At 40.7% G+C, this 24,894-nt stretch overlaps 1 protein-coding gene and 1 non-coding gene across 40 annotated transcripts in view; one reads left to right on the top strand and one right to left on the bottom strand.

Annotated features, from left to right (window-relative positions):
• The window catches only part of clasp1a (cytoplasmic linker associated protein 1a), a 105,619-nt gene that overhangs the window by 51,508 nt on the left and 29,217 nt on the right, over positions 1 to 24,894 (bottom strand). For 38 of the 39 annotated variants that reach the window (XM_031278456.2, XM_031278457.2, XM_031278463.2 and 35 more), the window contains exons 3-8: positions 14,860 to 14,938; positions 13,566 to 13,669; positions 11,043 to 11,134; positions 10,500 to 10,575; positions 9,348 to 9,445; positions 7,136 to 7,206 (exon numbers count right to left, since the gene is read on the bottom strand). In XM_031278456.2, coding sequence (XP_031134316.1) covers positions 7,136 to 7,206; positions 9,348 to 9,445; positions 10,500 to 10,575; positions 11,043 to 11,134; positions 13,566 to 13,669; positions 14,860 to 14,938 — 520 coding nt within the window. Of the gene's footprint in view, positions 1 to 3,293; positions 3,443 to 7,135; positions 7,207 to 9,347; positions 9,446 to 10,499; positions 10,576 to 11,042; positions 11,135 to 13,565; positions 13,670 to 14,859; positions 14,939 to 24,894 lie in introns of those variants that run through there. The other variant, XM_031278484.2, reaches the window with a different exon arrangement.
• LOC116035946 lies at positions 15,322 to 15,448 on the top strand. The gene has a single exon (XR_004101497.1). It is a non-coding gene; the product is annotated as a U4atac minor spliceosomal RNA (small nuclear RNA).

The raw sequence follows: 24,894 nt of genomic DNA, 5'->3' as shown, positions 1-24,894 counted from the left end.
TGAGCCTTATATTTCCCAAGTATTCACTCTTAACAAATTAAATCTGGATGCATCACAGAAAATACAGTTCCTAAAAAAATGTCTACTATAGAAAAGGTCTATCTTCAGAGCCTCCTCCACACTGTGCAGCAGCCAATAGGATCAGATGCAGACACACACACACACACACACACACACACACACACACACACACACACAATCCATACACACATAAGAAAATGCTAAGTTCCTTGCAAAGCAGTGCACTCACTCTGTGTGTGTGTGTGTGTGTGTGTGTGTGTGTGTGTGTGTGTGTGTGTGTGTGTGTGTGTGTGTGTGTGATGATCAAAGGGCTCCTTAGAATAAGCATTCAACCCCCACTGGTGTTAACAATTTCCTACAAGGTGCACAATACCACACACACACACACACACACACACACACACACATAGACTTGCATGCACACACAGTGCTCAAGCACCCACGCAGACACAGTGGCACTTGAGTAGGCCTAGCTGTAGCAGTCTAATAATCCTGGGAACCAATTTTTACCTTCAGAGCTCTCAGAAGAAGCATGTTATTTCTGCTTTTAGAGATAGATCCCAGTGTGATTTCACATACATGAAAAAGGATTCTCATCATTTATATCAACCTGCATTCAGTAAAGTGGTTGGAGAGGTGTTCCACTTCAGAAAGAAAGCCAATCAGTGCCAGAAGAAAAATCACAGTTAAGTCATTTCAGCAGGTTTTTTCACATGATTATCTGCAAAAGCTTAATCCCTGACACAATGGGACTGAAAGTGACCAATGCAGACCTGCTCATCACAGTAGAACACTGGGGAAAAAACGGACTTGCAATGTCCGCAATGTAAATGTACCAGCAAAGCACTAGTTTTGAAGACGCTCATGCACACACACACACACACACACACACACACACACACACACACACGCACACACGCACACACACACACACACACATAAATACACACAAAGCCTCAGGGATTAAGCCAATTACAAAGGGGTTCTGTCATTGTGTTAATGAGACTGGGAATGCATTGGCTGATGTTCCGTAATCACGACCAAACTCCCACATTCAGAGTTTCCTGTTTTAATACTGCTGGCCAACAATACTGTCGGTGGTTATAAATACTGCCTCTATTTGAAGCTTCAGTTTGCATTATGCATTGATCTGCTATAAATGGTCCCATACAGAACCAGACAGACCCATAGAAACTCTGACAACACCGACAAGCCCACTTAAGTGAGAAGTGAGTTACAGTAATAATCACATATCTGTTATTCAACAGAAAGAGCTAAATCAGGCATGCTTTTCAGAGCAGGCTATATCTCTTTTGTTGGTGGTAAGCCTGCCAGTAGCTACACATCCAAAGATTTAATCTAAAATTCAGCTTCATGACAGATGCTATTTTCTGGAACTACAGCTGCAACAATAACAATTTTGATATCCAATTAATCGTCATTTCACAACGTCACCATCCGCTCTGGGAACTTGTCATATGACTTTTCTCTATTTGCTGACATTTAACGAGACAATAGTTAAGTAGATTACTGATAATGAAAATAATTGTTGCAGCCCTAAGTGGAACCACAAACCAGCACTGTGCCCTACATGCTGACCAATAGTTATCCCTGATACAGCTCCTTACTACTCAGACATACTCAGACTACATTTTTTTAACAAGATTGTTGTGTACAGAAACATTTATGATATTATTTATAGTTAATTGAGAGTATAAAATCTCAAAATGCATGGTGTCCCAGATTCTCATTTATTCATTTAACTGTTTAATTCCCTTCTATACTGACACCAGCATGAATGAGTAATCTAATAAATACTCTTATCAGTACTTAGGATCAGCCAATCAAGCTAATGAAGTACTTAAGATCTACAGATTGAGATCTGTGCCCTTTTTGATTTTTTTTTATCTGTGCTGCATTATTCTAAGAGGGTTATAATGAGATCAATTCATTGCAAGAGTAATCTTAAATTGCTGCTGATTACAACACATTCTGTGGTAAAGATTGATCAAGTTCAGACTCAGAGATTCTAATAACACATGTAAAACGTATTCCCGGTGTTCAATTTAAATGAAACCTACAAACATCACCCCCCCCTGCTGTGGCAGCGACACTGGGAGCAATGCAGTAACAATCTTATTAAACCTGCACCACGAGTTCTAAAACATGTAGATAAATATATAGTGCCCATTTACTCACACACATTTTGAGGAAGATAAGTAGTCTGTTACTATTATTGTATGCCACATAACTATAGTTGGTGGTAAACAATGCCAGTTAATGGCAGTGAACACTTTATAGGGTTTTAGAGGCAATAGAGGGCAAAGGTGTTCCAACAAGTAATCAGAAATGAACCAGATTATGAATGGATTGCATAACACAGAATTACGCAAATTATGTCAACTGTTTGGAACAGTTGACATTAGGGCTGCACAATATATAGTTTTTCTATCGTCATCGCAATATCAACTGGCGCAATATACATATTGCAAAAGGCTGCGACATATCTCAAAAGACAATCCGAGATTTATTGTGATAGTAAAAAAAAAAAAAAAGCAGCAGTAAACTGCATTTAAATTGATACTGTCATTCTTTTTATTACTGGTGCCTTTTATATTCAATTCAATGTTCAATTTGTTCAATAAAGAATGTTGGGAATGATTTCCTTTAGTTTGTTTTAAATTCAACAAGCAAATTTGTTGTATTTTAGAACAATACTGAAAGCAGCAGAAAGGCAGAACTGAGTGCACTTTAATATCTGTTCATTTATCGCAAGTATTATCATTATCGCGATATTCAACATTTCCCCATATCGCATATTTTACTCATATCGTGCAGCCCTAGTTTACATATTTACAGTAACTCTCTCAGCTCTCATTATTTTGCCAGCATTGGACCAAGATGAAGCAAGTTTCAGGCAAGCCGTCGCTGAAGGCTCTGAGAGTAGGAGAGATACGCAGCAGAGACAATCTCCTCTGACGGAGATATGAATGAGAGAGTACAGAAGATGTTACCTTCTTCACACACACCTAGCTTCATTACATAACAAGACCGAGTCAATATACAGCTGTACAGTAAGAAAATAAAGATTACATAAGAGAGTTCAAACTGTTATTTTCTACTTATCGAACAGTCCTCCGTCTCTCCTCCACATGCACAGACACACACACAGCCACTGGGTGGACGGATAATCTCTACGCCATTTAAATCTGTATGAAACGTGTGTGATCTGACCTTAGCAAAGACAAAACTCATTCTATTTCCAGTCTTACCTTCTCCAGCTGTCATGGTGCAAAGTCGCCCTCAGCACTGAAGCCAGAGAGGAATGCTGCTACACCGCTGATCTCTCTCTCTCTCTCTCTCTCTCTCTCTCTCTCTCTCTCTCTCTCTCTCTCACCACAGTGGTGTGGTGCAACAGAAATGGCTGCTTTGTTTTGCTCACTTTCCCTCCCTGTCTTCTATCTACCCCTCTACAATCTCTCTGCTACCCCCCCTCCCCTCCATCCCCTTGTCCTCCATCTCTCTCATAAGAAGATTTGTACACCTATCACCAGTATCAAGACAAGACAGAATTAGGGAATTTTGTGTCTTGTAGAAACATTCACAATTAATGTCCAACGTAGGGTTTTTTTCTGATAGTGTGTGGATATAGATGTCCACATACATTTATCCATATAGCTAACTTTTAACTCTAACTCAACCTTTACATCATTTGCAAGAACTCCTCTCTTTATGAGAGTTTATTTTTGAAACTCATTCTCTGTCCACATTAACACCAGGCAGACATTCTTCACAGCTCTGAGGCAAATGGATTCAAATTAAAATGAGTCGTCATCTACCGTCACTAAGTCAATTCCAGTGCAGGCGTGAAACAGAGAAGTCGAGCCTGCGAGGAGCCAAGCAGCTGATGAATATGATGCTCGACCGTCTAATAACTGAAAAAGTGAGTCATGTTTGCATATTCCTCTTAACTTTCCAAATTAACTGTCAGCAACTCTGCTTAAAGTTGACTCATTAGGAATCACATTCAGCATTATTAATCTGAAAATAAAAGATATATCTAATATCTAATCTAATATCTAAATAATATATAATAAGAGAGCCCATTCATATCTCCTACACAGGGAAAATTAATTAACGCTGATTATCAAGCAATAGCCTCTACCCAGGAGCAGATTGTTGGACTTGTGTTATACAGTAAACTATGTAGAAAGAAAGAATAAGTTGTTTGTTCATTACATAACTTATTGGATGCGTGTTCTAATCTGCTTTGCTCTGATTAAGTTATGAAATAATGAATTACGTTATTGGAAAGTTAGAGACAAAAGAAATAATGATCAAAATCAATCCAGCAGAGGCTGAGATATCCTGACTTTTAGTATCTAGTATGGGTCAAGCTCCAAAAATGCTACATCCTTCAATTCCCAAGATGCAATTCAATAGCATATTTCTAATATATTATTTTAGACACTCCATGCCAGGTAAATGCCAACATCTTTAAAATTCTACAATTTGTAATGCTTTTATATAATAATAATAATAATAATAATAATAATAATAATAATAATAACACAGCTGACATCACTATGACATCATCAGGGTTTAAAGAAAGCTTGTGCAAAGCCACAGAAGATATTATACAGCTGTGTCCATGACCAGTAAACTGAGTGAGGGAGTGTCCCTTTAATGCTGGAATGAATTGAAGGAGTATATTGTACACTGTCACATCCAAATATGTTACCGACATAAAGCTACTGAAAACTGCAGTGTGACAATTTCTCTGTGAGTTACAGTATGACCCTGCAGAAAAGTCCCATTCACAAAAAACGGAAGTCAGTTTCAGTCATTATAAGGACAATTCCGGTGCAAAACGAACCTAGGGGTTAATAACAGATGTGTACCCACTCAATCGTTCTCTGGGACATGTTTTCATGCTAATTGAATGTGTTTGTAGCTTGAAACAAGCTAGCGCGGACCGCTGAGTAGCTTACAACGCTAGTATTCGGGGCACAGGGAAAGTAAAAACAAATCGCTATTTATACCACTAAAAAGGCCCAAAATATCACCACACGGTAGCATAATGACGGTCCCTAAACCCTAACCGAAGCATTGAGAACTTTGTAAGTGTACAGACAGTTTATTAAAATGATAGATTATAAAGAGAGTCGCGTTCTCGTATACAGGCGGCCGCCGTCTTGGGAGCTACTGTCTTTCTAAACTATCTTTTTAATAAACTGTCTGTACACAACTTGTAAACTAATCAGCAGTCCACGCTAGCTTGTTTCAAGCTACAAACACATTTGATTAGCATGAAAACATGTCCCAGAGAACGATCGAGTGGGTACACATCTGTTATTAACCCCTAGGTTCGTTTGAATTGTCCTTTAAGTTCACTTTAAAATGTTTGCTATTAAAAAAATCTATGATTCCAGCTTGTTAAATGTGTATATTTTCTAGTTTATTCTCTCCTCTGTGACAGTAAACTGAATATTTTTGAGTTGTGGACAAAACAAGACATTTGATGACGTCATCTTGGGCTTTGGGAAACACTGATTCTGACATTTTATAGACCAAACAACTAATCCATTCATCGAGAAAATAATGAATAGCGTGATTTATTAAGTTGTTGTGGCAGTTGAACTCCACATGGGAAATGTTGTGGATGGTAGCAGAAAGGTGATGCTGCAGACTGTTTTGAAACGCTGAGCCCTGTCTGATTCTATTCTCCTTGGCTCAGCTGTTGTCGCTGTAAATGCAATGTGGATGCAGTCAGCTGTAATGGGATAGAGTCAGCAGTTAGGATGTCAGGGCCATTCCACCTGTACAGAGGTCTCTACAAACACACATACCACTCATAAGTGGACAAATACATCTGCCTCTTTAATGTAATGTGTCTCTTTTTGCGGTTTTGTCCTGTCGATTATGATATATGTATACAGTTTAGAGGGATGCTTCTGGAAGTCTGTTTTGGTCTTTGGCTCCACAGAGGGACATCTGAAAGCTCCGGTGGACGCCCACCTCCTGTGGAGAAATCTCATCCCCTCTAGCCCCAGGCTGTCCGTCTGGTCTGCAACCCCCCTTCTTCCTCCATACACAAAGCAATACACACACGCTCGCAACAGGGAAAACAAGCAGGCACAGCCCAATGCATTGTAACGGAAAGACGAGTGGTGATACAGGAGAGGACACTAGCCGTGTTTCCGTCAACGTATTTTTATGCACATTTTGAAGTATCGTATTACAAAATGTTGATGGCAACGGCAAAATCCCAAAAACTTCCTCAAATTCGCAAAAAAGTTTTTACACTCGAAAAAGAGTTAATGCGCAAAATGGGAGATGGAAGCAGCTTTGCCGAATAAGTTGTGATGTAGCGAACATGTATGTCACATGACTATAGTCCCAGTATCCATCAGATGGGTGAAGGATCGGGATATGGGTCCCATCCAGTGCGGCGCACACTTGTGGCACAAGGTGCGTAGTGGAGTTGCGGTGCGCTATAGCCTGTGCCTCAGCCACAGCGGTGAACGGTTGTCTCACTGACACCAAATGTCTCTGCCACAACCCTGTATTCCGCACAGGTGGCCAACTTGTACAATGCTACCTCTCTCCATTTACACAAATAACTTAGCTTCTAAACTCTTTGATTTAGCAAGCCGGTTTGCAATCTACAACCATGCGGTAACGTCAACTTGTGATGAAACTACGCTTTGCGTAGTCTAGTTTATTCACTTTAAACCAGTTGATGGAAACACTTCTAATTCGCATTTTCTTTTTTGCGACATTTTAAAAGTTCGCTTAAAATTCTGAATGAATTAGCCTGCTACTTAACTCATCATAAAAAAGCTCTGCCATCAGATAGTTCTTACATTTTCTCCTGCAGCACATCAACGTAAGCAATAAGAGGATAGCTACAGAGCAGTGAAGTTATGAAAACATTCCACATTTTGGCAAGACTATTTCTGAATGACTCGATGAACAGTATTGCTTGATTTTAAACTGTGGGTATACTTTGTTGATCGATGCGTATCAAAAAGGTTGCACATAAGAAAAACAAAAGCAATATCTGAAGCTGCAACATCAAGATAACATAATGACACACGTGAGGAACACTCACCTGAACCAGAGGATACCATCATGTTCCCGGATCTTTGGACTTCGTCAAATTTGCTGAAGATTACATTCAACCTGTAAAAGAAAAAAGAAATAATGTGCAAACATGTGGTGGTAAATATGTAAAGAGGATACAAAATAAAAGACAAAAGGAAAGGAGAGTAAAAAACAAAGTGTGAGAAGATTGAAGCGGAGAGAATGATGGGCTGTAAAAAAAGGACCCTGGACTGCACTTTCCATCACTTCCTAGTTGAGAAGCTCTCCCTGTGCTCTGTTCAGCAGGGATGGCCAGGACCAAAATAATCAGGGTCCAAAGCTGCCACACTCATGACAAACTGGCACCCAGGCCAGAGAGAGATGTGATGGTGGAATGCAGAGGAATATAGTACGGTGTAAAAAAGGACCAAGAGCACTAAAAGGTAGAGGAACAGTCTCCACATGTCAGCTGGCATGTAGTCTCACCTTGCCAGACCTGTCTCCACAGCTCTGTGGCTACACCACAGATGCATTCTGGGATAGGAGAAAAAAACGCTCTGGGTTGTTTGCATTTATTTAAACCAATCACAATGGTCTTGGTCACTAAGCGCGTAGCATGCTAGCTCAAAGATTGCTGTTGTTTCCCAAAGCAAACAGATTTTGAGAACAGCGACACACAGAGAGCAGAAGGTGAGTGGCAAAGCCTAGTCTATATCCATGACGTTCCACTTCCGGAATTGCTCCGGTGCCGCAGGAAATTCCGCCAGATGCATGTCTTTTCGCCAATGTCTGTTACCTTCCTCTTTCTTTGTGTTGGCGTTCTAACCTCCGGTGGATTTCTGAGGACTATGGTTAACTGCTCCTCAGATCTCTGCAGGGTAAATCCAGACAGCTATCTGTCCAATCTGAGTTTTCTCTTGCACGACTATTTACAGCGGCTCCGTGCGGAGCTTAGCGCCGCTCATGACAATTGTGATTGGTTTAAAGAAATGCCATTAAACCAGAGCACATTTTTCTCCCATCCTGTAATGCTGTGTGGACTAGCCAGACCCTCCTCCACTCCGCAGCATGTGGATGGTCTGGCAAAGCAAGACTAGGCAAAGCCTGACATGCTGTCAGGATTTATCCTGGTAATGTACTTTCCTTGATCCAGAATAGATGGCATGTGATATAAAAAAAAGACATACAGCTCGTCCAAACCTAACCTATGAAATTCTGGCACCCTGTTCAAAGGGCTTGTTCAGGGTTGGTTAGACAAAGACAGATGATTATAAATCAGATTTAGTGGCTGGAAATTCAGCTGTGGTGTTCTGTCATGAGCTTATATCAAATATATCAAACACAAGGAATGAAAAAGGCATAGAGTAACTTCTGCAGTCTGAGGTGAAACCTAAAAAAAACTCATGCTCATTGAAAATGGGAAGCTGAGGAAGTTTTTAACAGGAATATAAATAATCACAACCCAAGGTTGTCTGAAATCTTCTGGATTCTATGGAAGGCGAAAAAGAAATACAGTCTTTAATAACTATTTCTGATTTTCTAAAGAAATTTAACCTGACTGTGGAGCTGCAACTATATTGCACAGCTCTTGTATCACACTGCATTTTCTTAAGATAGGTTTACCCAAGAAACTGGCAACTGAGTGTAAAGCTCCCCTAGTAGATCAGCGTTCTAAAGCTGCAATGTTTAATTCTGCCACTAGTGGGAGAACCACAGTGTTGTAGCCTGCTGCCTCTATGTTTTCACATATAAACTCCGGACAATGTCCGAGGAATCAGGTCCCAACATAGTCCAGAGTCTCCCTTTCTCACATGTAGCACACAACAGGATCACCTTCTTCTTCTTCACCCTCAGATGTTTGTTTTCTTCGGGTTTCAGGTTTTGCACTAGCTGCATGCCGCCACTAACATGCCCACTCTCTAGATGTGAATTCTCACACTACTGTAGATCGGACATTACACAGACTTTGTTCTAGGGAGCTGGCAGGGTAAAGACCGTTTGATGTCCCATTTGCCTTCTCACATACAGCTCCGTTGGGTAATGTCTACATCATTTCAGTTTTGCAGTGTATGTGTAGAAGGGGCTTTAGTGTCTAGACATGGGAGAACATCTTCTTCTCACCATCTTCTGTGTGTGTAGTATAAGTGAGTGAGGAAGGATGCAAAAGCAGAGAAGAACAAACAAGAGAAAAGGATGAAAGGAGTGGGCAGTGATAGGTTGGCAGCTTCCTGTTGTCGTACCGTGACTGTGGCAGGCCCTTTTTGCTGAGATCCATCCTCACCCTCTCACCCACGTGTTTGTAGATCTCCACCAAGCAGCTCATAGCTCCATCACGCACCTGGTGACCACAACAACAAGTTAAATCATTAACACCTTTGTATGTTGGTCCTTCTTGACAGGTTTTCTTTAATCATTTGTTACTCTGACTCCTTCAGGACCTATTTCTTACTTTTGCACTAGAATAATTGGGTTTGGACTAGGGTTGGGCGGTAATACGGTAATACGGTATATCCCGCGGGGTCTTAAAAATAGCAACGGTATCAGTTTCAATACCGTCATTAAATGATTAAATATTAAATATAATTTATGTAATTATGTGTGGTTGTCATCATGTGATAAGTGTGGAGGAGAAAGTCGTTTTTTTGTAAGTTGTTGTTATGTTATTATTGTTTCAGTATTAGTGTTTGGTATTCAGTTTCTGAACGGTGCACAAGCCAACAGTTTGGTGACGCCGTCTGAGCCTTACGTCATCATTTTTAATTAGTCACGGTAATACCATATACTGCGGTAAAATAGGGAGGAGGTTTGACGGTATCAAAATTTGGATACCGCCCAACCCTAGTTTGGACCTTTTTTCAACGCATCAATCCACCATGCTTAACCACACTACTTAAAGCTGCCACTAGGGGAAGGAACATGAAATCTTCCTCCCAGTGAAAAACCATACTGACAAGATAGAGCCAGGATTTGTTTAAACAACTATTTTCATTATCAATGTATAGTTATCAATTAGTTTGTTTGTTTGATTATTTAATTATGTAGTTCTTAAAATGTCAACTATAACTGCAGTAACCAGAAACCCTGAGAATATCTAAGAATGGGTTATTTCAATCATCAGTAATCAACAGTAAAACTCTTCCAGATATTTAGTTTACAACAAAATTAAAGCTAATTCTAACACTTGAGAGGCTTTAACCTGCAGGTTGTTTGGCATTTTTACTTGATTTGATCTTGACTATTAAAATAGTCTTTAATGAATCTGTCATTGCTCTGTGTCATATTGTTTCCCCAAAGTATTGGAATTTCTGACAGCACATGTCCGACTTTAAGGTCCTTAAACCTTAGTATGGAATACATTTCACAACAGCGGAAAAGTACATGAGCAGGCATACCTGACTTGTGGGGTCCCCCAAGAGGTTACATATGTGGGGAACAATTTTACTGAGGGTCAGGCCTTGAGCTCCGTATCTAGAAAACAAGAATTCAAATAAATTATCTCAATGAACAGATGTGGGATATACGTATATACACGATATAAGAGTACCTACTGTTTGGACACGGTAGTGGAAATATCGGTATTTTGAAATGTAATAACAAGAAGTGTTGTTTCAAACTCAGATGTCTACCTTTTGAAAACAGCAAATTATCAAATGACTGCTAGGAAAGTTAAAGCAAATAAGTGTTTTTTTTTTTTTAAAGTAACAAAAAAAGTGTTTTTTTTACTTCCCAGCAAGGAGATTAAGTAAAGAAAATGTAACTCATCAACAGAATAGATCCATTATATTTCACAAGATATGAATGATACATACTATAAACATGGGGAAATACTGTAGAAACAATGAAATGATATCAAGGAGTATGCAAATGAGGACTTTCTACCATCTTTACCATTACGACCCGTAGAAGGTAAATGGGGCAAGAGGCGTTTGACTCACGTGCTCAGCGTGGCGATGAGGCAAAGGCACACTCCTTCTCTGGTCCTGTTGTTCTTATGTTTGAAGCCTCCCAGCATTCTGTCCCACACATACTGCAACGACACACACCAAAACAATATGCTTTGTTGTTGCTTAATGGATCACTGCAATAACATAGACTATAGGACAGGATATAGACAACAGGCAGTTTGTTGACCAAGCCGGGCCACTATGTATGTTCCACTACCTAACTTGATAGCCTGCCACACATCCCGTATCACTTTTACCACACCTTGCACCAATTACTGTACAAAAGGTGCTTTAAAGGCTATTCAAAGGTTTAAGTAATAATAATAATGATCTATTTGCTGATATTATTGTTTTTCATCTATAGTTAAACCCAACAGTTTTATGTATATGGATACATTGAAAGGGTATCAGCCAGAGGTGGAAAGTAATGAATTACAATTACTCACGTTACTGTAATTGAGTCGTTTTTTTTTAATGTACTTTTTAAAGTAGTTTTTAAAATGTGTACTTTTACTTTTACTTTAAGTATGTTTCGTTTGAAGAGTTGTACTTTGCTACATTTTAAATCACATCTGTTACTAAAAAGTATAAATAAAAAAGATATCTAACGTTCTGTACTTTGACTTGAGTAGATTTTTATACCGGTAATTTTACTTGTACGTAAGTAAAAGTTCATTGAAGTAATAGTACTTTTACTTAAAGTGCTCATATTATGCTCATTTTCAGGTTCATAATTGTATTTCGAGGTTGTATCAGAATAGGTTTATGTGATTTAATTTTCAAAAAACATGTTTTTGTTGTACTGCACATTGCTGCAGCTCCTCTTTTCACCCTGTGTGTTGAGCTCTCCGTTTTAGCTACAAAGTGAGGCATCACACTTCTGTTCCATCTTTGTTGGGAGTCGCACATGCTCAGTACCTAGGTAAGGACTACTAGCCAGTCAGAAGCAGAGTATGAGGGCGTGCCCTGACAGTACCTAGGTAAGGACTACTAGCCATTCAGAAGCAGAGTATGAGGGCGTGCCCTGACAGTACCTAGGTAAGGACTACTAGCCAGTCAGAAGCAGAGTATGAGGGCGTGCCCTGACAGTACCTAGGTAAGGACTACTAGCCATTCAGAAGCAGAGTATGAGGGCGTGCCCTGACAGTACCTAGGTAAGGACTACTAGCCAGTCAGAAGCAGAGTATGAGGGCATGCCCTGACAGTACCTAGGTAAGGACTACTAGCCAGTCAGAAGCAGAGTATGAGGGCGTGCCCTGACAGTACCTAGGTAAGGAGTACTAGCCAGTCAGAAGCAGAGTATGAGGGAGTGACATGCTAGCAGCTAGGCGAGCATTATTAGATTTGATTTGATTTGATTCAACTTCATTGTCATTGTGCAGAGTACAAGTACAAAGACAACGAAATGCAGTTTGTGTCTAACCAGAAGTTAGTAGGTTAATTGTCACCGGGATGCAGAGCAAGAGTTCAGTAGGGTGACAGCCGCAGGAAAGAAGCTTCCTCTGAATCTGCTGGTACGGGTGCGGAGAGACCTGAAACGCCTCCCGGAGTCTTTGATGATGCTGCGCGCCTTACGCAAGCATCGCTTGCCCTGGATGGCCTTGATGGAGGGGAGTGAGGAACCGGTGATGCGGTGGGCAGTTTTCACCACCCTCTGCAGTGCTTTCCGGTCATGGGCAGAGCAGTTGCCATACCAAACTGTGACACAGTTGGTGAGGATGCTCTCGATGGTGCAGCGGTAGAAGTTCACCAGGATCTGAGGAGACAGGTGGACCTTCTTGAGTCTCCTCAGAAAGAAGAGATGCTGGTGAGCCTTCTTGATCAGGGTAGAGGTGTTGAGGGTCCAAGAGAGGTCCTCAGAGATGTGGACACCCAGAAACTTGAAGCTGGTGGCACGCTCCACCTCAGTCCCATTGATGAGAATGGGGGTGTGTGTGCTAGCTTTACACTTCCTGAAGTCCACATTATAACGTGTGTTACAAAGTGACGAGCATTTGTCTCTGAAGTAAAGGCTGGACTACAATAGAGCTATTTGTGAACAGTGTTTTCTATTGGAGATGGTAAGTCCCTTTGGGGTGGACTTTGGGCTTTGTTCACCTTGTAAACCTATTACATGCACAACGAAGATATATAACACAATAAAAGAAAGGGAAAAAGCCAAAAAGCACAATATGAGCACTGTTGCCTGTGTCATCACTGTTGTACTCTTCCCACCTCTAACAGGGGCGGGTTGTGTTGGATCACAATATCAAAGGTTTGAGAATCAGATTCATTATAAGAGCTCAGTACGGAACTTTATCACTTGAATGAGCTGTATTTTAACTAAGGCAATGTAACACTAAGACTGTGCACTCATGGTTATTCAGAAGAACAGCAACTTAAAAAAAAAAAAAAAGAATATTGGCAGCAAATCTACATTAATTATAATTGGAAATAATTCAGGCCGTGTGCGGGAATCCTAAACTCATGGGAAAAATTTCTTCTCTCTCTGTGTGTGAGAATGTGTGTTGGTACCTGCGGGCTGGCGGCTTGTTCCATGATCTTTAGCAGCACTGTTTGGTCTTGTTCTCGCACTTGGTCTTTTGAATCTCCCAATCGATCAATAAGGCTGGGCAGAACTGTGGGAAAGAAAACCGGGGGAACATTTCAAAACACTCAACTGAAGAAAAGTAAATCAGATTAGCAGTTCATAAAGATTCATAAAGATGTGAAGAGTGTTGGGTATTTTACACTGTCAAGAAGTTTGTCTCGGTGGCTTTGTGTTACTAACTAGAGTGCGGATCGGGCCGCATTTTTCTGTCCGAGCCCGGCCCGCATCCAACAGAGCAGTAACCAAACCCGACACAGTTAAATCTTGTTTTTTTCTCATACTAATGACACATACGTTTGTTTGTGTGGAAAGCCCGCTTTTATTAAGCAACTGTAGGAAGGCATTCGGAAATGTCAACAGATGAGCATCAGCGCACACAGGGCAACAAGCGCACGTTGACACAGCACCTACATAATAAGCTTTTTTAAATTTAAAATGTTCAATGCCTTATCGCACTGATGTGACCGAGCCTGACCCAAACCCGGACATCATTTCTAAATATCTGTCCGAACCCGGCCCGGCCTGTCGGGTACCGTCGGGTCCCAACGGGCTCGGTTCAGGTATCCATCCTCTATTACTAACATGTTTCTTGCTATCACATCATTTGACTTACATTTCTAAAAGGCAAAATTTATTTCTGGATTTGTCCTTTGGTCGGACAAACCGTCAGGCATCCACAAAAACTCAGAATTGGTTAAGGAATCTGAATTGTAAAGTAAGTGCAGAAATGGGGAGGAGCAGAGAATGGCCAGCGATCAAAGTGATAGTGAGGAGGGAATAATTATCAGAATACACACCCAGCATAATAGAATCTCATTGTTCAGCTATTCAATTTAGAAGAAGGGCAGCTGAAAATCAAATCTCTAACCTCACAAATCCTTAAATTCATTAAAAACAGTTTAGTTAAATTGAGAAGCTAGTGAGAATCACCAAGAGAAAGGGAATTGGTTAACTACCAAGAAAATATAATGTTTTGGGACTGATGCTGTGAAATTTAACTTGACAAAAAGTAACCTTAAAATTCCACATTTCCTTTTATTTCTATTTCTTTGTTTTAAAAGCTGAATCTTTGAGGCCATAAGAGACACAGGGCTCTGTAAATCCCTCCTCACAAATCTGAGGCACGAGGCTACATTAAGAAAATTATGATATAGTATACATTGATAATGTTTACAATACAGAAACCACACAAAAAATATAAATAAATCTGAGTCTGACCTGTTCCCACGTGGGTCCTAAATCGCTCCTGTAACCTTGTCACTAAGGCAGATAACAGGTCCAGGCCGAGCAGAGCCACCTGGTGGAGACACAATTAAACACATAAATACATCTTCATACAATTAAAAAAAAAAAATTCAGAATAAACCACACTGATCCTTACATACAGTTCATAATCACAAATTAATGGAACTATCATTGCTACAGCCATGGCCAAGCCCAGGTTAAAGGCTGTATTAGAAATCTTCTGTTGCTAAGGATTATGGGTAAACAGAAAATGTTTATGTTCCTAAGCTTGTGCTGGGTTTATGGATGACATTGAGGTCCTGCAACCTTCACAACATCAGATTGTAAAGATATTTGGGCCCTGAAGAAGCACATAAACCCATGTTGAGTCATGCACCATGACTATGCACCCGCTAACCAAACATTGATATAAAAGCACAGGCCCTTCCCCCTACAGCTTTCCTTGTTTTGGGGTGAGTGAGCTACTCAATGAACGTGTAGTGAGAGTAGCTCTGCTGACACCATAACAACACAAATGCATCACCTGGGCTCCAGTCCAGAACATGGTGCAATTTTTGGAAACTTTAACTTTGTAAATACAAAACTAAGCATTGAAGGATTCCATGCAGTAGCACATCTTTACTGCCACCAGGTGGCAGTACACTGAACTAACAGCGTATGGAGATAATGCTACAACAGCATGCAATGCCCAAGGTAGAGCAGGTTTTTTATGCTGTGTGATTTGATGACATTTTCTCTGGTGACATAAAAAGCAAATTCCTGTTATTCCTTTTCATGCAAATGTGTTCTACTCTGTGCTGGGCCTTGTTTATTCTTCTTTTTTTTTTAAGTTATTTGAATCGGTATTTAACAGGTAAATACACAACAAGACAGATCCCAACCCACAACCCACCCTCCCCTGACATCGTTTAGTGGTTATAAAAAGGAAAAAGAAACTTCCAGAAACCATTAAACAAATAGACAAACATTATACAGTACACCTTATAGAAAGAGCTACACCTAAAGTCATAACCCTATTACAGACAGAGGTGTAACCTTTTTTCAAAGATCGGTCACCCCAGTCTTTTATGTCCTTCAAGTTATTAAATTAACTCAGAAAAGGTCCCCATACCTCGTAGAATTTTGACTAACTACCCTGCAGGGTATATTTTATTTTGACCAACTTTAAGTGAAACAATACATCTTTCAGCCATCTGGCATGACAAGGAGGTCTAGACCCCTTCCAGTTTAACAAAATAAGGCGTCGCATCACAATTAAGCATATACCAATTTGCATTGAAACCAAACAAGGCAGTAATGAGTTGCACATAGTGATACCATTATGCTTCACTTACAGATCCAAACACTGGCTCCCAGAAAGCACGAACGCTGAGGCAGGCCCAAAACGTATGAAACAGAGGCGTTATGCTGGGCTTTTCTGCTCTGGAGTCTATTGCCATATACACATTTCCATTTTATGTTATCACATGCATATTTTTCTCCCACTGGAAGAACAGGTAGTGACATCCCAGCAGGCAGAAGGCCAAGTGTCAACAGGCCTAATCCTCAGATCACTCCCTTTGTTCTCTAACTGGAGGGAATTACAGTCATTAGACTAATGACAGGCCCCATACAAAGACTCAGCAGAGTTTAACAAAAAAAAGCTCCACAGAAACTCAACTTCTCTCTTTGAAACTGACCTTAAAATCTAGGTTCAGCCCTTCTTAGAAAAAGTCGATGCAGGAGGTCTTTCTAACCTTTCTTAGTGAGGCCACTGGAGGTATACACTCTTTTTCTCATTCCTTTTCTGAACTCGGGGAAGTTGAGTCACAAAGGGACCATGGCAACAACTGCAGACACTTTGCAGACAGATGGCTAACTCCCTTTCGCTGTCATCTACATACCGACCCCCCAAAATACAAATACACACACACACACACACACACACACACACACACACACACACACACACACACACACACACAAGACCCCCCTTAAGTCTCTAGACCCAAATCTCACAGACATCATCCCTTCCCAAATCCTCAAACAGACACGCTCGGTTCTCATTTCTACCCCTATATTAGTATTTTTGTTTGCTACAGTGGAGATCATGACTCTGTATCAACAGACACTAAATATTAAATAATACTAACCTGGCTATAAACACATCATATATGAAACATAATGAGACAGGGTACACATGACTGTGTGGTTGAATATAAAGATAAACATCTTTTCAGGGATCATCCAAGGTTCTTTCACTGCTGGCAGTCTCTCTTTATGCCTCTTTTGTTTTGGCTACAGAGAGCTACCAACCCACAGCCTAAGGTTTTCCATAACCTGACCTTTTCTAAACATGTGAGGCTCTAAGTTCTTCTCTGTGTTCTCGTTGTTTTCTACAAATCTATTAAATCCAACAATTGCTGTAACTTTCCAAAACTGGCAATCTGACATTTACACACATTTCACACAGGCCATTCAGACGTGGCTTTGAGTGATCTGATTCACTGGCTTTGTCTGAGCTATGGGTAGTTCCGTGTATTTTGGCTGTCTTTGTATTTTTAAACATTAGTATTCTGAAAGTATTTATCAAGTCACAGAAACCACTGAGAGTGAATCTTGTTTTTTTGTATATTATTATCATACTGTGATGTGGTGGTGGTTTTGTTCCGGTGCTCTGCACATATCTGACACGCGCCCGCCTGCTCTTATCCCCGGCCACCGACACGGAGGTCGCCAGGGAACGCCGGTTGACGATAACCTTATTTTTAGTTTAATAAAATGTACCCAAATTTACAAATATGTAGGATATACCTACAGACATTCCTCATCTTACGTCACAACGACTGCTGTTGCTGATTAGAAACCGGCAAGTCTGAGTGACTGGTCAAAAGGGTGGATAAACACATTTTGTTTCCTATAAATTCTTAAAAATAAAATTGTCCCCCGTTATTTTGTTTTTTAATAGCTTTTATTATGAAGCAGCGTAATCAGGAAATGTTGGGTATTTATCGGCAACTTAACACGACTCCTATAAGCGAACATGAAACCTAAAATAAAGCAGATATAGAAGCTTAACTTTAAACCACAGATACAATCTTTAAAAAGCACTGAAAGCTGAGCACACAGAGAGAGACTTTTAAAAACCTCTTTCTCTCCTGCACAGGTCCCCGGCAACCGCCGCTAGACATCCTTATTTTTAGGTTTATAAAATGTACACAAACATATTATACACATAGACTCCGCTGCCGGGCAGAGAAAAGTTACATCCTGCGGCATGGATCATTGCACATTTCTGTGTTAATGTATGATTTATGTGACACACACACACACACACACACACACACAATTTTCCTATATGTTTATTTGCATAAGCTGTCCACCTGTGAAAAAGTAAGCAGTTTGACCTTCTCCAATGACTTTGACACGGTGACCAGGAGACAAAAGAAGCCCATTTTCAAACTACAGAAAGTACAGGGCCAAAAAGAAAGTCATTGTTTGATGAACAGATATGACCAGATTTAAGATGTACGGAACAATTTGGATATTGCTATTGTGGTATGAGTCATAATATTGGAGGGAATGATCATTTTTGCATCATTATTCTCATTTTCATTCAGGATCCGTACCAAACAAAGATTTTTTCTGAGGTCTGTAGAATGCGACTGGGAAAAAAGCACTTGTCCATATTGCGATTCCGATATAATTCTGATTAATTGTTCAGCCCTACCTCTGATCAAACTAACCCACTAACATCAATCCCAGTTCACTAAAACACATGTAGCCTGTTCATCCTGTAAAACTGCTGGAAAAAAATGGCAGACCACAGCCTGTTCCTCCGTCTGCCTCTGATGTGGAGGAGCCTTTAAATTAAATCAAAGATTTCTCTCTCGCGTCTTTGCTCACTACCAAGCCTGTCATCCCATTACCAATGGAAACACCACACACAGACGCAAACACACAGTTGTACACAGACTAAAACACACACACACGCACACACACACACAAAGATGTGCAAAAGGAAAGGCAGACACAAGTGCACAAATGTGTCGCCATCTTTGCAGTGATTTCCTCTCAATCAAGAGAACAGCTGGGTGTGCTGTGCTTTTCCACAGGGAGTGAACGATCTTAATCCCTGACACAAGAAGACTCAGTTTCCCAAATTAGGTTTGCAAAAAGACAACTGAAACTCTTTCGATATTTATGAAGAAGGAAATTTAACAGCACACAGAACAATTCAAACTGTAAGACCACTCTACCCCTTCTAAAATGAGTCCATGCCACACAAACACAGAAGGCTGTAGTGTGTGTGACTGTGTGTCTGTGTTGCAGAGTCCTTTATGATTATGCAGCATACCTGGCCCTCCCTCCCACCCTGCCTACTTCCTGCTACACAATACTAACTGGATTCTGATTTCTCAGGCACTTCCATAAAGCTTGGGCTTTGTCTGGACCGGATCTATTTTCAAGTCCAACTGAAATTACACTAACTGTAACATACAAGCCAATTACTCAAAACCTGCTTTTTTGTATGCAGAAGAGTTGCAGAAATAGGACAAAATCCTTCAGCATGTTTCAAATGCTTCTGCTAAACACCATTAGCTGTCTAGCCTTCAAACTGACAAAAGAAGTGCACTTTTTTCCTGGTTGATGTTTGTTGGTCGCTTGCTCACGAAGCCACAGCACAAGACAAGGCATGTGCCTATGTTTGTAGATGAGCTAGAAAGCTAACATGAGCAGTTGAGAAGAGCGACTGTTACTACAGTTTAAAATCAAATGTAGACAGAGTCACACCGACTGGTTATTATGGCACAGACAGGGCCATGAAACCAAAAAATATAAAATATATTGTAAATTTCTCATTTCTTGGGACCGATTTTACACAGGACTTGCAATTTACTGAACAGATTTACATTCTGTATCAAAGAAAATTAATTTATGTTCATTAATCAACAATTTTCCAAAAAATCATCTTAGTTGGTCCTATTTTGCTGCAACTCCTGTGTCACAGTTACCCACAGACATCTACGGTTAGTCAACTAGCAGCTGTATGATCATTTGGAGTCACAGGGATAGGCTGACAATACACCAATTGTTGCGAGAGGGAAGAATCATGGCATGCTTCAACACAAGCCAACATACTGTAGATGTCTGTTGACTTAATCACTTCCTTATAGAAATGGGGATGGGTAATTGAGTTGTTTTGCCAGCATTTGGAGACTGCAGCAGTGTCATCATATTCCTGAGGTGTGATTAGCCAGCAGTGACCCCACAGTGACTCAGCTTCATTCAGCAGAGCTCAGAACCCCAGGCATGGCGGAAGACCATGGAATCTACAGTAAACACTCAACATGGCGCACACCCGACAGTGCTAACACAGAACACACAGATACATACAGAGATGAATATAGCACACAGGAAAAACAGGGTTGCACACACACACACACACACACACACACACACACACACACACACACACACACACACACACACACACACACCAGTCTTTTCCAGTTCACTTCATCCAGAGACGACACTTCATGCTTGACTTCCTGGACTGAAAGAGAGCGTCCTCCTCCAGACATACTGCTACTGATACTAATATCTCTTTCTCTCACACGCTCACTCTCTCTCAAATATATTTGATAAAATATTTTTTAAGCTTTATTAGCATAAATGGGGCAACAAATTAAAGGGGAAAAAAATCCAACAAAAACTGTCTTAGTAAAGTGTTGGCCACCACCACCCACCAGAACAGTTCTTCTTGTCGAGTCTGTGGAAGTACACTGGAGGGATGGACATCATCCTTTCAAACCAGAACCACAGATGGAGGTTTGAAGAGAAGAACACACGGATGCATTCGAGTACACACAGTTCGACACACACACACACACACACACACACACACACACACACACACACACACCCACCAAGCGCAATCTAATAACAGTAGTAAACGAACACTTCAGCTACATCACATAGCTGCCTCTCAGCAGATGGGACAGAGTGGACGAGAGGAGGATATGAGAGGACAGAAGAGAAGCTCAGACACAAGAAAAGGTGCAGACTCAAAAGAGAGAAGGAGGGAGGATAGATGTAGACTAGGAGGACTACCGTAATCTGATAAAAAAAGACAGACAAAAGGCAGGTGGAAATTAAGATAACATGCTAGCATATAGTGGGCATAAACCTCTTCAAGATAATTTAGAGTGTTTTTAAATTCACACTGGTTTCATGATCCTTGCTGCATTTTGACTGATGACAATTACAAGCCTGCAAGATTTTGGAAGAACAGCTATGTGTTGTTCTACCTGTTCTTGTTGTGTACACCGTGGCACTGGAGAAACACACTTTCATTACGCTGCTTCTACCGTGAACCATTAAAAGCTCACTTCCTGCTAAAGTGGCTGGCAAACATTTAGACAGAACTGCCAAGACTTGGCTGGCACTTAGTGCCTATATTGGAACCGCTGTGTAGTAACACTTTTCCTGCTCAACCAGAGTCTTTGAGAAACAGACACAGAGACAGAAATGTAGAGGTAGACCAATTAAAAGATTCTTCACTTTCAATCATTGCTGTAAATGTGACTAATGGGATTCAAAACAAAGAGAAAAGCACATGCATGTGATATGTTACATGTGACAGCTACATTTTTGACAGCAACTTGGTCTTTATATTTCTTGTGAGCTTTCTGGTCAAAATGTGCCAGACCGACGTCTTGTTCATTTCTCACCATGTTGTTTCTTCATATTTTGCTGTTGTAGCTTTTTCTCTGGCTAGGTGCAGGCCTTACCGATGGCTGCTTAGCCTAATTCTATGAAGGTAAATATGGTGCAAAAAGGGAGAGCTTGTAGAATACAATGTGAGAACTTGCAGAACAAAAAATCTGAACTTGTATGTTAAAATTTGCACTTGTAAAAATTTTATTTGCACTTGTAAAAAATATTCACACACATGTGATCTGAATTTGAAGTCATACAAAGAAAAAAAACATGAGAGCTTGTAAAAGAAATCTGAACTTGTAAGTTGAAATTTGCACTTGTAGAAAATGTTCACACACCTGTATTCTGAATGTGAAGTTACAGAAAAAATATTCACAAATGTGTAGATTGATATTTACATGAAAACAATGACAGCTGCAAACTTATAATGCAACATTTACTCGTATACTTTTTTTTTTTACTCTGGTTCATTTTCCATCACAACCACAACTCAGTGATTACAACCTCACGAATCTGTCACTGCAACTTCACATATGTGCTCTCTCGCATCACAAAGTGGCGAATCTGCGCACCTCGACTTTCACAACACTCTTGACGATACATTTGGTGCAAAACTAATTTGTACCTGTGGACTTAGGCTGTGGAGCTCTGAGCTAACAGAACGGGAAAAGCCTTCTTATATACAGTCTATGGGAAAATCAGGGTTTCTATCGCCAGATGAGGGACAACTCTGTCTGGCTTATTTATGTAGCATGGAAACTTGGTGGAATAGCATGCTAGCGTTAGCTAACTAGCAGCCAGCCCGCTTCTAAATAAATACCTTTTAATTGTCTAAACATTTTTAACAGTCAAACTAAAACACTGGCGGTGAGCTCCACGGCCTGCAGCCGCAGACGGACCGTCATCAGTGGGTAACAGGTGCCAAGTTTCGCATCCCTGCCGAGAATTGCATCCACTAGGGAAAATAATGATTTTATAAGGCAAAGTACTGTTTAAAAACTAGGCAATAGTAAATCTCTTTGTCATGTTCATCATTAATGATTAGGATTTTAGAAGGTTTAGAGACATCAATGTTTTATCAGACTCTGTAGTAGCATTTCCTTGCTACCTAGATGCAATTTTCGGCAGCAATGAATTCTGCAGAAATTATTGTTTCTGCCCAAGCGGAGCGGGTGCAATTCTTAGCAGGGATGCACAACATCAGCAAAGCAAGCTCTGGTCATGGCCGGGGGATGGGCCGCTGCTACCGGATGTGGGGCTCTCCGTGTCCCGCTGGAGCTCCGACTGCAGGTCGAGGTCGGCAGCGAAGCTTTCTGGCAAAAGCAGTGTTGCTACGCTGGTCGATCCCCACTGATGACGGTCCGTCTGCGGCTGCAGGCCGTGGAGCTCACCGCCAGTGTTTTAGTTTGACTGTTAAAAAGTGTTTCGATAATTAAAAGGTATTTATTTAGAAGCGGGCTGGCTGCTAGTTAGCTAACGCTAGCATGCTATTCCACCAAGTTTCCATGCTACATAAATAAGCCAGACAGAGTTGTCCCTCATCTGGCGATAGAAACCCTGATTTTCCTGAGCCTAAGTCCACAGGTACAAATTAGTTTTGCACCAAATGTATCGTCAAGAGTGTTGTGAAAGTCGAGGTGCGCAGATTGGCCACTTTGTGATGCGAGAGAGCACATATGTGAAGTTTCAGTGACAGATTCGAGAGGTTGTAATCACTGAGTTGTGGTTGTGATGGAAAATGAACCAGAGTAAAAAAAAAAGTATACGAGTAAATGTTGCATTATAAGTTTGCAGCTGTCATTGTGTTCATGTAAATATCAATCTACACATTTGTGAATATTTTTTCTGTAACTTCACATTCAGAATACAGGTGTGTGAACATTTTCTACAAGTGCAAATTTCAACTTACAAGTTCAGATTTTTTTTACAAGCTCTCATGTTTTTTTTTTTGTATGACTTCAAATTCAGATTACATGTGTGTGAATATTTTTTACAAGTGCAAATTTTATTTTTACAAGTGCAAATTTTAACATACAAGTTCAGATTTTTTGTTCTGCAAGTTCTCACATTGTATTCTACAAGCTCTCCCTTTTTGCACCATATTTACCTTCATATAATTCACTGATAAACAGCCACCTGATGACTTTCCAATGCTCACTCTCTCCCAGGAACATGGTTCATACAGCATGTGTTCACCCTATTTTAATAGAACCAGCTAAAATGTGTCAGATCCAGTGTGACTGTAAACATAGCTTAACTGTAAAGCTCTGGAGATATACAGTAGCTGTAACTTGCACCAAAGCCACCAGATGCCAGGCAGATTCTAGTATAGCTACTGTGGCACACTTAACTTTCTAAGCAACCATATACTGAGAGGTCATATTCTATTCTAAAAAGGATATCTTTCAGGCTGGTAGATGGCAGAGATATTACATATTGTACCTTTAAGTGTCTGTTTATTTTGTAGCAGTCTCGGAGCAAACCACTCTAAATGTGTCCTAGAGGTAAAGATGTGGCCTATCAGACGGCAACCACGGGACGGACAGTGCCGTGAGCTGAGGTGCTCACAAGTCCCATTTGTTACGGGCAGAGAACTAAAAACATCAGCAGCAAATCAGAGAAAAGAAACGGATACTATCAGCTATCATAGGGGAAGTAACCACATTATTTTTAAAGATATTGTTTAGGCATGTTATGCTTTTTATTTAGACAGAAACACAGAGGAATGAGGAGAGAGAGCGGAAGACTTGCAGCAAAGGGGCTTGGGAGGGACTGGAAACCCTTGCTTCTGCGTTAATGGTACGCACCCTACCCGGTGGGCTACCGGGGCGGGGTGTTTTAAAGAGTGCGCACACACACACACACACACACTAAAAGTCATATTTACATAATGCTTAAATATAATATTACTACAAGGACATTCAACTTTCAAGGATAATAAAACAAACCCGTTGCAGCAGGTTCCAGCTGAAACCTGAACTCAACTGAATTTTGGTTGCTGTGTGCAGTTTTTCTGGACTGAATTGTAATATTTAAGCCTCTAACACACAGTTAGTGTCTGACGGTGGCGCAGGGTGCCATGGCACCTGCCAGACAGAATAGAGGAGGACATCACTCTGTAGGCAGACAACAGTCTTAATGAAAGTGGCAGCAAAACTAATGTGTCTACCAAAAACAACTGTAGGCAGAGAGACAGCTGACTCAGGATGTCAGGGTGAGACTGCTCACGTACAACAACACAAAGGTGCTGGGTGGTAGTCTGTTCCTGGCTGACAAAGGTCACACTCTTGCATCTCTATGCATACC

Source organism: Sander lucioperca, chromosome 8, assembly GCF_008315115.2.
Source record: "Sander lucioperca isolate FBNREF2018 chromosome 8, SLUC_FBN_1.2, whole genome shotgun sequence".
Taxonomy (NCBI): domain Eukaryota; kingdom Metazoa; phylum Chordata; class Actinopteri; order Perciformes; family Percidae; genus Sander; species Sander lucioperca.
This window is presented reverse-complemented; position numbering and strand designations above follow the sequence as displayed.